Below are 14,229 nucleotides of genomic sequence, written 5' to 3'. Positions count from 1 at the left end.
AACCCTGGAGCTGGGCATCAGTGACAGTCAGAGCCTGCTTCAGAACTACTGTGGAGAGTGATGGACGAGAATAGCTGCCGTTGGACACACACACACACACACACACACACATACACACACACTCACTCACTCACTCACTCACTCACTCACTCACTCACTCGCTTGTTCCCTGCCTCCTTTGGTCTTTTTATTTTCCTAAAGCTGAGCACAAAAGTTGGGTCGGCTAAATCCATGACACAGTGTAGGGGTCACTGTTGTATGGCTGAGAGCAGAGATGATGTCTCTCCTTGTTCACGTTGGATCTTTCTGTGTCTCTTGATTCTGTTACGAGTACTTCTGTGCTACCAACTTTTCACATTTAACAACGAACCTTGAGGTTCAAAACAATGCTACAAATACTGTGTTTTATTTAGATGGAGGTAGAATGCGGTGGAAATTAAAACTGTTGGCTGACAGGTGGCAGCAGTGGGCTACACTTAAACATTCACTGTCCCCTGCTGGGTTACAGCTCAGCTGGAGTAGGGACTTCAGTAAATAACACATGCAGGCATAACCCCTGGCCAGCTGTGGTACAGGCCTGCAGGGACCCCAGCATTTAGGAGGTTAAGGTAGCGGATCTTGAGTTTGAGGCCAAAATGCAACATAGGAAGACCTTGTTTCAAAACAAACAAACAAAAAATGGCAAATCAAGTATACTACTTAGAAATGAAACATTGTTTTGTTTTTTGAGACAGGATTTCTCTGTGTAACCCTGGCTATCCTGGAACTGCCTGCCTCTGCCTCTTGAATGCTGAGATTAAATGCTCATCTATATGAGATCTGGTGCCTTCTTGTGTGCAGGCACATATTCGGGCAGAACACCATATACATACCACCACCTTGCTAAACATAATTTTTTTGCAGTAAAAATTATGGTTTATTTATATAGTTGATACATCATGTCTTTGTGAAAATGAAGATATTTGTATGGGGGAATGTTTTTGTCTTGTTTCTGAACTGGAGGTTGAACCAGAGCTTCATGCTCAAATCTTTGCAGTGTGTTCTACTCCCTACCCTCCAGGCTAGAAAATAGTGTTTTTAAAATTAAGAGTTCAGTGGCTCCTAGTAATAATAATAGGTTCATCATGAGCCTATTATTAAAATGTTCTTTGAGTGTCATTTATGTATGTGTATGTACACACACACACACACCTGAATTAAATTCTGGACTCAAAACTGGAGGAAGCTTTAGTTTTTAAATTCAGTTTTTAAAAGAATTACTGTTTTTTATTGTTGTTGTTTTGGGGTTTTGTTTTGGTTTTTTTTTTTTTTTTTGAAATAGGGTCTCTCTGTGTAGCCTTGGCTGTCCTGGAATCCCTTTGTAGACCAGGATGGCCTTGAGCTCACAGTGATCCACCTGCCTCTGCATTCCAGGTGCTGGGATTAAAGGTATGCTCCACCATGCCCAGCAAAAAAAAATTACTAATATTTAATTTACCTTTTTTAGAAATTTAGCAGCCTTATACTTAGTAAAGGGTCATGTTCACTTTGATTTTAGATGTTCAAATATGATGTTGTGGTCACTGCTGAGTCCCCTAGTGAACGTTAGAGCCACTTGATTGGTACCCTGTCCACTTGGGTGCTAGCACAGAAACCTTGGGTCCTTGTTAGTAGAAGCCATCAAGTCCAGAACATTTAGGCTGTGCCTTCGGGGAAGCTGCTCTACCTTCTGTTTCTTCTAGATCTTATTTGCATCTAGAAAATAAGTCATCAGAGCAGGAAAGAAAAACTTGTGATAAGAAAAGTTGCAGACTTACTTTATAGAGAAATGGACTGAAGGTTCAGTCTAATTGAGTGAGCCGTGATGGATCTTAGGTGTTTATCACCAGTATTGATGATGTAAGAAGCATCTGTTGTCTTGAGAAGAACCTGTGTCTTTTTGGATAAATATTAATGTACCTTCTGCTTTCTTTTTACAGTTCACATTTAATAAGGTGGAGACCTGTAAGCTGGTTTGTACAAAAACGTACCACACAGAGAAGGCCGAAGACAAACAGAAGTTAGACTTCCTGAAGAAAAGCATGCTCCTGAACTACCAGCATCACTGGTGAGAGAGGCGCAGCGGCCAGGGCTTGGAAATTACATTGTAGGCTGCATAAAATACAGCAAAGTACCTGACCTCTGTGTGCCACAGCATGATTTAAAGTGTCTTCATGCCCTGCTTGTCTCTGCTGCCGCCCTGTTCTTTGGTCATGTGTAGTTAACATGAGAGAAGTTTATGCTGGGGGAAGAGCCGAGTCAGTCTAAAGAGTCTGTGGGCAGGAAAGGGAGCAAGAGAGCATTAACAAAACAAATTAACATTTGGAAGCAGTACCTTTTTTTTTTTTCTCCTGAGACAGGGTTTCTCTGTGTAGCCTTGGCTGTCCTGGAACTTGCCCTGTAGACCAGGCTGGCCTTGAACTCACAGTGATCCGCCTGCCTTTGCCTCCTGAGTGCTGGGGTCAAAGGTGTGCGCCACCACGCCCAGCTAAGTAGCATCTTCTTTCAGTTCAGACCTACTTCATGTTTTGTAACCACGGAGCAACAGTAACATGTTTCTTACCAGTCTGTGTGGAAGTAAAAGAGCATGTTGTTTTGTTGTTAAATAGTATATACTTGTAATCCAGTATTCATATGCAAAATACTTTCCAAGGAGGACAGTGCCTGAGTCAGTGCCTTCCTGAGCTAGTTGGTCAGGCTGGTTTTTTCCTGACTGGCACTGGGCCTTGAGCCTGTTGAGTTAGCAGGGTCCTGAGGAAGGAGGTGGTATGGGCAGGAGTGAGTGGCTCTGATGGTTCCTGGTACCAGCAGCTGTGCTGCCTAACTGCTATCACACACAGTTGATTGCTACATCAGTATGACTCGGGAGCTGTGTTTTCTTGGTTGTGTTCTTTCCTTCAAATTATTCACTATACTTAAAAAGTACTCAAAGTTCTGTTTTTATATTTGTTTCACTTGGCCCTTTTCACCCTCACCTAGTCTAAAAAAGTGGCTCGTCTGTTGACTGAGCGAAGGACAGGCTTCTTGGCCTGTGATTATTTTATCTCTCTGGTACCATTCTGTTCTGAGAGTGCTGAGAGCTCTGCGTCCTGGGGTTAATGGGAGCGAAGACTAGGGGCGAATGTTTTGTGGGTTAGAATGTTGACTGCCATGAGCAAGGCCCTTGCCTCTATCCAGAACTGCAGGTAGGGAAACGACGGACGCATTTATTCCTTAGCAGCCTCCACACAGGAAGCTGCCTGGAGATCTTTAGCTAATCTTTGCAGTTAGTCCACATCGTGTTTTAGTGTTAGGATAGTTAATAAGAAGAAAGTCAGTTTCAGGTAGTTTACAAAGTTAGAAGGCATTCACTGGTGAAATTTTCTAAGCAGTTTGTAAAGGCAGTTGCAAGCAAGTGACTCTGCTTTTAAAAAGTCAGCTGGAAAAGTATTGGTAAGTAATAGTTTTTACCGTTGAATTGGCAAAATTTATGATTTCAAGTCTGCGTCATGAACAGGAATTTGGAGGTTAGTAGTTCTAGACTTTAGTCCTTGAGCTCCAGGTCAGGTTTTGGGATCACTGATTATTGGTGGCGGGTGTACTGAAGCTGAGCTAGCATACTTCCATGTCAGAAGGGTCATACTACATAACCTGACTTTAAGCAGGAATGAAATGTGCCCCTCAGAGTTTGAAAGACTTGAGAAGTTGTAGTTCTTAGGAGTCTCCTGTGAGTGCAGTGCACTGCGTGCCAGTCACTGTCCCAGCCTGCTGAGGGGGCTATGATTATTTCCTGAATCAGTAAGCAACGTGTCCGGTGGTAAAGAACAGTGTTAGGTAGCAAGGAGGGGTTGCCCAGCACTGCCAGGTGTCGATGCTGTGTGTCCCCTCCTGGGCAGCACTGCTCGTCATGCGTGTTTCCATCTATGCATTGTGGGTATGGGAAAGAGTGGATATCGTTAGAATGTAAAACAAAGCTGATGTACTATTGTGTGCTTTATTCTGTCCATTGCTTATCTAAAGACACACTAGGCATTTCCCTGGTCTGATGCCTTTGTAGATCTGTATACTTCATTTTTTCTATAGTTGCGTGAATTCCATGATGTGAATGGTGATTTCCCCTACAGAGCATTGTACCCACACATAAAGTCTTCATTCTCAGCATTGAGAAGAATTTACACTTTTTTTATTTGAGCTGAGTAATTTTCTGGATTTATTTGGGTCATTAAAAGTGGGTTTGAGATTTTTGGGACTGACTTTATCCATAGCCAGAGCAGCTCCGTCATTCTAGAGCCTTTGCTCCCAACACCAGCTGTCCTGTCCACTTCTGATGGCCCTCTGCTTTCTACATAAGAGCGTAATTGGGGGTGGGGGGGGAGGGGGGAAGGGAGAAAGAGAGAAGGAGGGAGGGGGAGGAGAGAGGGGGGAGGGAGAGAGAGAGAGCAGGGGGGCATTGTGCAGGTGTGTGTATTACTGGAGACCAAATATAGGATCTTACTCATGCTGAGCAAGCACTGTACTGAGCTACACCCACCGCCCTTTATGATGTCTTTTAAATGCAATCATACTTAGCTAGTTGCCTTAATACTCAGTGATCAATTCCATAGACCCTGTAGACTGCAGTTAATGCTAAGTCTGCTGTGTTAAAACCACACAGTACAACTTCATTGCCAAGTTTCATTCCTTTTTGCTGCAATTTTGGTCTCATCAGAAACTTTTATAACTGAATCATCGGGCACGTAAGTTCTTGATAATAAAGCTGTATTGATGGCTGTTTCTGCACTGAGGCCCTGGGGTGTAGAGGGAGGAAGCTTCTCTACACTGCAAAGGTGGGACTGGTCACCCCACTTGGACTCTTCTTCCACACTCTCTCATTGTGGTGAATTGGAAATAGGGTTGAAATTTAGGTGATAGCCTCTAAATTTTCTTAGATTTATTTCAAGCGGTTTCTGTTTCTGTTTAATACATTCTAATACTTGAGATAGCTGTTAACATCAAGGCATTAAGTAAATTACAAATAAGTAAAATGTTTCTTTTTAAAACCACAATTGCCCCAACTTCATTATTGCAACCAGCACTCTTGATTTTTTTTTTTAAGCACTCTAATTTTTATGTAGCATTTTCTTTCTAGCTGGCTAGCATAACGACAGTTTATGTTGCCTGTATGCACTCACTGGTTATGCTTCATTCTGTCTAAAGCAGCTGACTGATTATTTAGCTTCCCACAAAACTCTTGAATTATTTATATAGCATTGTTTTATGTTTCTAATATTTTATAATGTTATAATCTTTTGGGTATAATAGTAAACAGCTTAATGGTATAGGTGATTCTAAAATTTGGTACATGGAGTGCTATTAAGTAGCACTTAAATATGACAAGACATGTTTTATTAGGTCATTAACACACACCTTGGGTGAATATAGAATCATAATTTTACTTCCTAGGGCACACATTAATTAAAAAATAAAACATGCCCTGGAGTGTAGTCTTATGACTGTAATACAGCTAGTATATTTTGGCTAATTCTTTATTTTGTATCCTGCAGTGTGTTGTAAGCATAGGGGACCACACGCTCAGGCTATAGTGTAGCCTCACAGCGCTCGGGCCGCAGCGTAGCCTCACAGCCCTCGGGCCGCAGCGTAGCCTCACAGCCCTCGGGCCGCAGCGTAGCCTCACAGCGCTCGGGCTGTAGTATAGCTACAGAAGTTCATTATTCTTTTACGGCTTTTTCACTATAAACTTCGAAAGATTTGATTCTTTTGCTTTAGAGCAATGTTTCTTTTTATAAATCACTGGGATTTATATGTTTTAGCAGAAAAATACTGCAATTTGCACCTTTTTCCCTCATCCTTTAGTTAGAGCCTATCTTGCAGTTGTATTCTTTGCCTTTCTATTGAGTTGGTGTAATAGGTGTCATTTATATCTGCATAAAAAGCTCCTTGGGAACCAGATACTTTGCTCTGCACCTATTTCAAGCTTCAAGGGCTCTGCTCAAGGTAACAGTTATACTCAGGTGCCTAGATGATGTCATTAAATTCACAGCTGAAGTGGGCTAGTTTATAAAACTCCTTTTTTACATGCATTTGTAGTTTCAAAGCCTCTACAGACATTATTCTTAAGCAGTGTGTCATGGTTTTCATTTCGAGGTGTTCACATGTTAGAAGTTGGCGACGCTGGCTTGAATAGTTCTTCTTCACGCTGTTTCTGGGCTCTCTCCTAACCTGACTTTCACTTGTGTGCACAGGATTGTGGATAACATGCCTGTGACGTGGTGCTATGATGTAGAAGATGGTCAGAGGTTCTGTAACCCTGGATTTCCTATTGGCTGCTACATTACAGATAAAGGCCATGCCAAAGACGCCTGTGTCATTAGTGTAAGTCTGTGGTAAACTTGCACTGCTCTTGAGGAGAATTTGGTCTTTGCCTAGAGTGAATAATACAGTCAGATGTTCTCAAGGACATTACTTAGATCTTAAATTTACGGTGTATTAATACTGTGCAAATTTAACTCTAGAATGAAAATGCGGGTTCATTTCAACATTTACAGTCTCCTATAATAAGTTCTGTGTTAAGGGCTAAGCCTTGGTTCTAACTCAGTTACACCTTACGCTGGGGCTGGAGGGGTGGTTCACGTGAACTCTTGAGAGCAAGAGGGAAAGGCCTGAGTTTGAGTCTCAGCACCATGTCTGCTAGCCTAGAGAAGCCTAGCACTCCTGTCCCAGGAGACCTGATGCCCTCTGGCACTCAAGACACATGTATGCCTATAGTACTAAGACATATTTATTTCAAGGGCTGAAGCCGTGGCTCAGGGCTTACTTAACTTTATATACTGCCCTTGCAGGAAACACAGCTTCAGTTCCGAGCTGGTTTACAGCCCTCCAGCTCAGGAGAATCCTGTGCTTGTTGCCTTCACAAGCACCTGGGCTCACATGTGCATATCCCACACAGACATACACCATGCAGATAATTTTTTTTTAAAAATTGCAGTTTTGGAGACAGGGTCTCAACCATGTAGCCCTAGCTGTCCTAGAATTTGTTATGTAGATCAGGCTGGTCTCAAACTCAGAGATCTGTTTCTATCTGCCTCCTGGGTGCTGGGATTAAAGGTGTGCATCACCACGCCCATACTAAAAATAAATCTTTTATATTTTTACAAAGTTTTTTTAATTAAAAAAAAGTTAGATTGAGGGCCAATAGATGCCTTGGTAGGTAAAGGTGCATGACGACCTGAGTTCAATTCCCAGGACCCCTACTGAGAAAAGGAGATAGCTGACTCCCCAAAGCTGCCCTCTGACCTCCACACATGTGCCCACGCATACAATAGAACTGTGATTTTTTTTAAAGTTACATGCATTTTATGAATTAAACATTTGTCAAAAACGTTTGGGTTGTTTTGTTTTTGTTTTTGTTTTTTTTGTTTTTTGAGAAAACAGGTAAGGAAAAAAAACCCTAAGAGTAGGAGGAGCTCTGCGGGAAGAATATCAATGCATAAATCTTATGCATTATAAGCAAGTAGACACGGGTCAGATAGTGCTTGTGCACGCCTTTAATCACAGAACTTGGGAGGTAGAGGCAGGTGGATCTCTGAGTTTGAGCCCAGCCTGGTCTACAGAGTAAGTTCCAGGATAGCCAGGGCTACACAGAGAAACCCTGTCTCAAAAGACCAAAAAAAGAAAGAGGGGGAAGAAAAGAATCCATGTAGATAGTGGAGCGGCAGAAGGGCTTCTCTGTAAGTCATGGATTTGTATCGCAGAAGCTGGAGAGCGCACCTTTCACAAGCCTCCTTGTCTTTGAAGCCCTGCTGTTATGATGGAAGCAGGGCACTTAGAGCAGAGGCCCGCATACGGGATTCTTAAGATCAATATGTAATAGTCTCTAACTCTATATTGTTTTGTTATTACCGTATACTCAGGCAACTTGGATATGATCTACTAAATTAGCATATATCTTACTATATTAATTAATCTACTTGTGAAAGTTGAGCAAAGGCACTTGAGTGGCTTAGGTTATTGGATGTAAAGCTAAGCAGTTTAAATGTTTTTAGAGAAGAGATTTGCTTATATGTGGACAGTCTAGCATATTCATATAATTTTTAATGTATTTTAAGTAAAAGTTAGAAAATATTAGTTACCTGATCTTTTTTTTTTTTTAGTTACCTGATCTTTTAAGCAAATATTTATTAGTTTTATATAAAAATGAAAACCTTAGCATCATTTACTTTCTCCAGTTAACTTTGGCTTATGAGGACTGCAAGCTGACAACCTGAGCATTGTAATGAGGAAGGACTAGGATGCGGTCTGAACTTGTGTCTGTTTGTTACTCTAGGCATTTGTGAAATGCTGTGCTTGTCTCTCCCATAGCCAGTGTTCTGTCTTTAACTTTAAGTTCTGTTTCACAGTCAGAATTCCATGAAAGAGATACTTTCTACATCTTCAATCATGTTGACATCAAAATACATTATCATGTTGTTGAGACTGGGTCCATGGGAGCAAGATTAGTGGCTGCTAAACTTGAACCCAGAAGGTAAATATACCCGTAGGCTAAAAACAGAACAACCAAAAACTACTGCAGGCAGCGTGCTGGCACACACACTGGGAGGCTGAGGCCAGCCTAGGTTACACTGTGAGCGTCAGGCTAGCCTGGCCTAAACAGTGAGCTCATGTACCTCAACAACTCCCAACAAATATCAGTGAAACTTAGATACAAAAAATAAGTAAGATCAAGTAGCTTGTTCTTTGTTATTTCTGAGGCTTTTTGTAATAGTTGTTTTTCGTTCAGGAGTTTTCACAGCCTTTTGGTATGTTGTAGCACTGAGTGGTTGGCCCAGTGCAGTGTCTCCTTTGGAGTGGGAAGAGCATTTTTTAAATGGCAGGTGGCTTCCCTGCTTAGAGGCCCATGTTGAAAGTCTCCATGCCAGCCATGCAAGGGAGTTTTCAGTGTTGTTCAGGTGTCAGCTTGAAGGTACCTGAAGCCAGGTATGATGGTGCATGCCTTTCCCAGCACTCAGGAAGCAGAGGCATACAGATCTCTCTGAGTTCCAGGGCTACACAGAGAAACCCTGTCTCAAAAAAGAAAGAACCTGTTTTAGTATTTTTCTGTGACTTTTCTTGCCACTGAATTAGCCATGTTTTCACATTATTAGCTGTAAAGAGATAACATGACATACCAAATTGGCAGTTAATTTAAACTCCCCCTGTGGACTCTGCTTACTAGGTGCAATGGCGTGTGCCTGTAGTTCAGCACAGAGCTGAGGCAGGAGAGATAAGTGAGTCACATCAGGGCCGACATAAGAGCACGGCAAGACCCACCTTACAAGAGGAGTGCCGTTCAGAGTTCTTTTGAATGCATGCTCAGATTTTTTGCTTATAATTGTATATGTAATTAAGTGCATTGTTTCTGTGAGGCCCAGTGGGATGGTTCAGTTGTAAATGTTTTTCAGACAAACCTAATCACTTGAGTTCAAGCTCCTGATCCTACAAGTGGAAGGAGAGGCCAGACTGCTCAAAAGTATCCCTCAGTCTCCACACACAAACATGCCATGGCACACTTGTTCTCTTACACATATGCACATCATATAGCATGCTTGCGCGTGTGCGCACGCGCGCGTGCGCGTGCGCGCGCACACACACACAAATAGTCAAATTTGAGACAAGTTTAATGATGTGATATGAATGTCATCTTCGGTAGTTAGCTGCATTGTGAAATACAGAGAACATTTATGACCTGTCTTTACCTCACTTTCTAAACTGAACTTTATCATTCTCTTGCCAAAATGTTTCTTCCCGCAGCTTCAAACATACCCATATAGATAAACCAGACTGCTCCGGACCCCCCATGGATATAAGCAACAAGGCTTCTGGGGAGATCAAAATTGCCTATACTTATTCTATTAGTTTTGAGGTGAGTTTGTTTTTAATCTTCAGTATAATTCAGAAATTGGTTTTAAACATGCACCACTTAACCTAATTAAAAATACTAACAGTCAGAACCTGTCAAGTTTTGGTGAGTTTTTTAATGAGCTGCTTCTTAGAGTAGCTTGTCAGTGCACCAAATGACATAATCATTCCAAAGTTTAAGTTTAAAAGGAAAGATGCGGTCAACTGGGCAGTTGTGCTTAGTGTGTGTCACAGCTGAGGTGCTTACAGGCGTAGAGGCGGTATGAGAAGTGCACTGTGTGGAAGCCTGTGGGCCCCAGGTTAAGTGCAGAGCTTCATGTTGAGAGGCTTCCTTACGGTATTGAAAAATGGTTTTTTGTTTGTTTCTTTTTGGTTGTCTTTTGTTTTGTTTTTTTGTCAGTGGAGAAGTTGCTTAGGAAAGAAAAAGTGATTGCCGAAAAGTGTAGGGCAGTGCTCCATCTCTGCCTTTAACTTTTTATCTTGAGTAGCTAATACCGTTTAATGTCCGTATGTGTAGTATTTCATTTTCAAGGCCAGCACAATAGTGTGTCCCTCTGTGGGTAAGGCCCAGTGAGAGTGGCGTTTACCATATGTTTATTATACCTGGATTAGGACTGTGGACTTATTAGTCATCCCATAGGTGCAGGGTAAAGAAGAACTCATTCTGTTTGCTTATTTCCTCAAGAGATACAGCTCTAAAATTGGCATTGACAGTCCACTTGTACCAACTGTGACTTAGAGCTTCCCAAGACAGGAACATGTAGGCGCTGCTGGAGCTCCTGCTCGGGAGTCTGCGTTTGGTTTTAATTTACTGCTTAGTTTCATTCTGATTTGCACTTGATATACTCGAATAAACCTAAACCTGCCTCATTCTTACTTGGGTACTGATGCTAAAGTTAGAGGTGCTGACTGAGTAGGTGAGTGAGCTGCTGCAGAAGATGCTCAGGCTCTTAGTGTGCTTTGTCAGAAGATGCTCAGAGTGTCTGTCTCCCCCCCCCCCCCCAGGAGCAGAAAAACATCAGATGGGCGTCTAGATGGGACTACATTTTGGAGTCCATGCCTCATACCCACATCCAGTGGTTTAGGTAAGAGTACTCTGCCTGCCCTTGGCCGTCTGCTTGTTCTGCCCCTTGTTCTGTGAGCACTCACCCTCCTCTCTAACTGCTGAGTGTGGTCCTTAGTCTGGACTAGAGTTGAGACCCTCATTTTAAGCCAGTGGTTCTCAGCCTCCATAATGCGGTGTTCCTTTAATACAGTTCCTTCTGTTATGGTGACCCCCAAGCATTAAAACTATTTTTGTTGCTATTTCATAACTGGAACTTGCTACTATGATTAAGATTAATGGGGGGCTGGAGAGATGGCTCAAAGGTTAAGAGCACTGGCTGTTCTTCCAAAGGTCCTGAGTTCAATTCCCAACAACCACATGGTGGCTCACAACCATCTATCCTGAGATCTGGTGCCCTCTTCTGACATGCAGGTGAAACACTGTATACATAATAAAATAAGTAAATAAATAAGTAAATCTTAAAAAAACAGAGAGAGAGAGAGAGAGAGAGAGAGAGAGGGCGCTCGCCGCAATGTTATTTTTAGGCTTGCCAGAGAGGTCACGACCCACAGGTTGAGAGCCACTACTTAAGCCATGAGTTATTTAGGCAGGCCATCTATTTCTAAGTTTGTTTCCTAATCTGGAAATGCTTAGCTTATGGGAGTGGAATGATGACAGGATTAGAGATGAGGGGTGGAGCTTCTGAGGCTGTTCCTGGCTGGTGGGTCAGAGTGCTCAGGAAGCTACTGCTGTTGAAGCTGTGTTCTCTGCAGAGCACGCCTCAGGACCTCTGCCTGGGAGCAGGGTCACTGTGCCATCTCTCGCTTTCTCCTACTTGCAGACTTTTTGACATTCACTAATTTACTGAGTAAATTTGCCCATCAGTAAGTTTCTTGTGGTCCAAGCCAGTCCTTTGTTGCCTTGATGTATATATTGCAATGACTTGGAAACAGTAGTTTTAATAATGTGGATCGTTCTGGTTCTAGACTATAAAACTGGAGGTGAGCCGGCTGTGGTGGCGCACACCTTTAATCCCAGCACTCAGGAGGCAGAGGCAGGCAGATCTCTGAGACTGAGACCAGCCTGGTCTACAAAGCAAGTTCCAGGACAGTCAGGGCTACACAGAGGAAAAACCAAAAACAACAACAGCAAAAAACCTATAGGGGCTATGGATATGTAGTTTAGTGACTCACGAGTGACACGGTGCTGGGGTTAAAGGTGTGGCCAGCGTGGCCCCGGCTGAGCTGTTTTAATGTTACTCAGTGACCAGTTTTTGCTGCTGTTCTGTGACTGACCTGCACGCCCATCACAATGTGCTTCTTCCCACAGCATAATGAACTCCTTGGTGATTGTCCTCTTCTTGTCTGGAATGGTAGCAATGATTATGTTGCGCACACTGCATAAAGACATTGCCAGGTACAACCAGATGGACTCGACGGTGAGTGCAGACAGCACCGCGGAGATTCACATGTGGAGACTTGTAGTTGAAGAATGTGGAAAATATGAAAAAATAGAGCTAAAAAATTTCTAAGACAGGAAAGCAGAAAATCCATAGGTAAATTAATTGCCAGGCGAATAAATAGAATGAAGTCTATATTTGTTTGAACTTAGAGACACTTTTGTCCAATGAACAAAAACACTTTCCACAAATATATATACACTGAATCAATTTTTGTAGAGATAACTTAGCACACTGTAAGTAAATGGAAACAATTCAGAGAGAATGAAGGAGGAGCTGGCAAGGAAACACCTTGTGTAGGGCAAGCCTAAATTACAGGAGTAAAGGATATGAGCATGGGGCTGGAGAGGTGGCTCGGTGGTTAAGAACACTGGCTGCTCTTCCAGGGGACCCATGTTCATTTCCCAGCACCCACATGGCAGCTCACAACTGTCTGTAGCTCCAGTTCCAGTGGATCTGACAACCTCATACCTATGCACATAAAATAAAACCACATACATTATTTTTTAAAGGATATGAACATGGACAAAACAGATTATTTGATGAACCATATTAGGATAAAACAAGTATTCATCTGGAAAGATGTAACTGGGCAAAGGACACAAGAAAAAAAATATGAATCCATAACAAAACATTGGATGGGCCTGTGAGAAAGCTCATCTGGCAGAGTGCTTCGTGTGCAAGCCTAACATACCAAGTTCAAGCTGCAGAACCCACCATGGAAGGAGAGGACCACTCCTGAAAGTGTCCTCTGACCTCCACATGGACACACACTGATAGTAAATTCCCTTTAACTAGAAAATCCAGTCATTCACAATACGGAAGTGCACAGTACAGTGTTGTTTGTTCAGCTACCTCTGCCCCCAGTTTGGGGCGACAGAGAGAGCACGCACACTTGGGATGCCAGTGAGGATGCAGAGCTCAGCACTGTGTGGAAGGCGCTCGGACAGGCCTCGTCCTCTTTTCAGGTCGTGAATACCCAGACCCAGCATTTCATTTATGGGATTAACCTGAGCACAATGAATTTTATTGGTGGTTTTGTTTTGTTTTTGTTTTCTTTTTTTTAAATAATTTATTTACTTTTATGTGCATTGGTGTTTTGCCTGCATGTATGTCTGTGTAAGGGTATCAGGTCTTGGAGTTACAGTTGTGAGCTGCCGTGTGGGTGCTGGGAATTGAACCCCGGTCCTTTGGAAGAGTAGTCAGTGCTCTTAACCGCTGAGCCATCTCTCCAGCTGGGTTTTGAGGTCTGTGCCACCACATACTTAGTTTTTAAAGTATCTGTTCAGTAAATAGAAAGTGACCTGAAGCAGTTCTTTATTTAGCACTAGCTTAGCTGAAGAGAGGTGCATGACCGTCTCGGCCTCTTAGGTTTTAAACAGGCATCACAAAGAGATCTGTAACCGCGCTCCCCAGCAGCTGTCAGCTTGTGCTTAGCCAGGACTGATGTGCAGATTCTGACTCCCCCTCCCCACCCTCCGGTTTTTATTAAACCAACCCCAGATAGAATTGGATTTAATCCCTTAAGGGACCATATGTGTTCAATAATGCTTCAGCTTTGCACTCCTTTTAATAGCCTGGAGGTGCTAATACCAAAGTGCATGGAAGGTAGTCTGTACAAAGGACATTCCTCAGTCATTTCTGTTACTGTGAGCTGGAGTCATACCTACATAATAACCTCAAACATTTTAGATGTACGTCGATTTATATTTCCCAGAAAACAAAAATGATGTATTAGCAGTAGTGTTGTTCATGACTTAAAAGGCTAAGTGGTTTAAGTGGGAGCTTGTGAGAGGGGTTCAGATATACCTGGAGGCATTGTCTGGGAAGAGCG

The 14,229-nt window shown here is 42.6% G+C and overlaps 1 protein-coding gene across 1 annotated transcript in view; it reads left to right on the top strand.

Annotated features, from left to right (window-relative positions):
* Positions 1–14,229, top strand: part of TM9SF2 (transmembrane 9 superfamily member 2) — a 46,398-nt gene that overhangs the window by 15,676 nt on the left and 16,493 nt on the right. The window contains exons 4-9 of the mRNA XM_084767999.1: positions 1,959–2,086; positions 6,240–6,369; positions 8,394–8,518; positions 9,784–9,895; positions 10,897–10,976; positions 12,266–12,374. Of these exons, the coding sequence (XP_084624125.1) occupies positions 1,959–2,086; positions 6,240–6,369; positions 8,394–8,518; positions 9,784–9,895; positions 10,897–10,976; positions 12,266–12,374 (684 nt within the window). The remainder of the gene's footprint in view (positions 1–1,958; positions 2,087–6,239; positions 6,370–8,393; positions 8,519–9,783; positions 9,896–10,896; positions 10,977–12,265; positions 12,375–14,229) is intronic.

This window comes from Acomys minous (assembly GCF_964271855.1).
Source record: "Acomys minous genome assembly, chromosome: 18".
Taxonomy (NCBI): domain Eukaryota; kingdom Metazoa; phylum Chordata; class Mammalia; order Rodentia; family Muridae; genus Acomys; species Acomys minous.
This window is presented reverse-complemented; position numbering and strand designations above follow the sequence as displayed.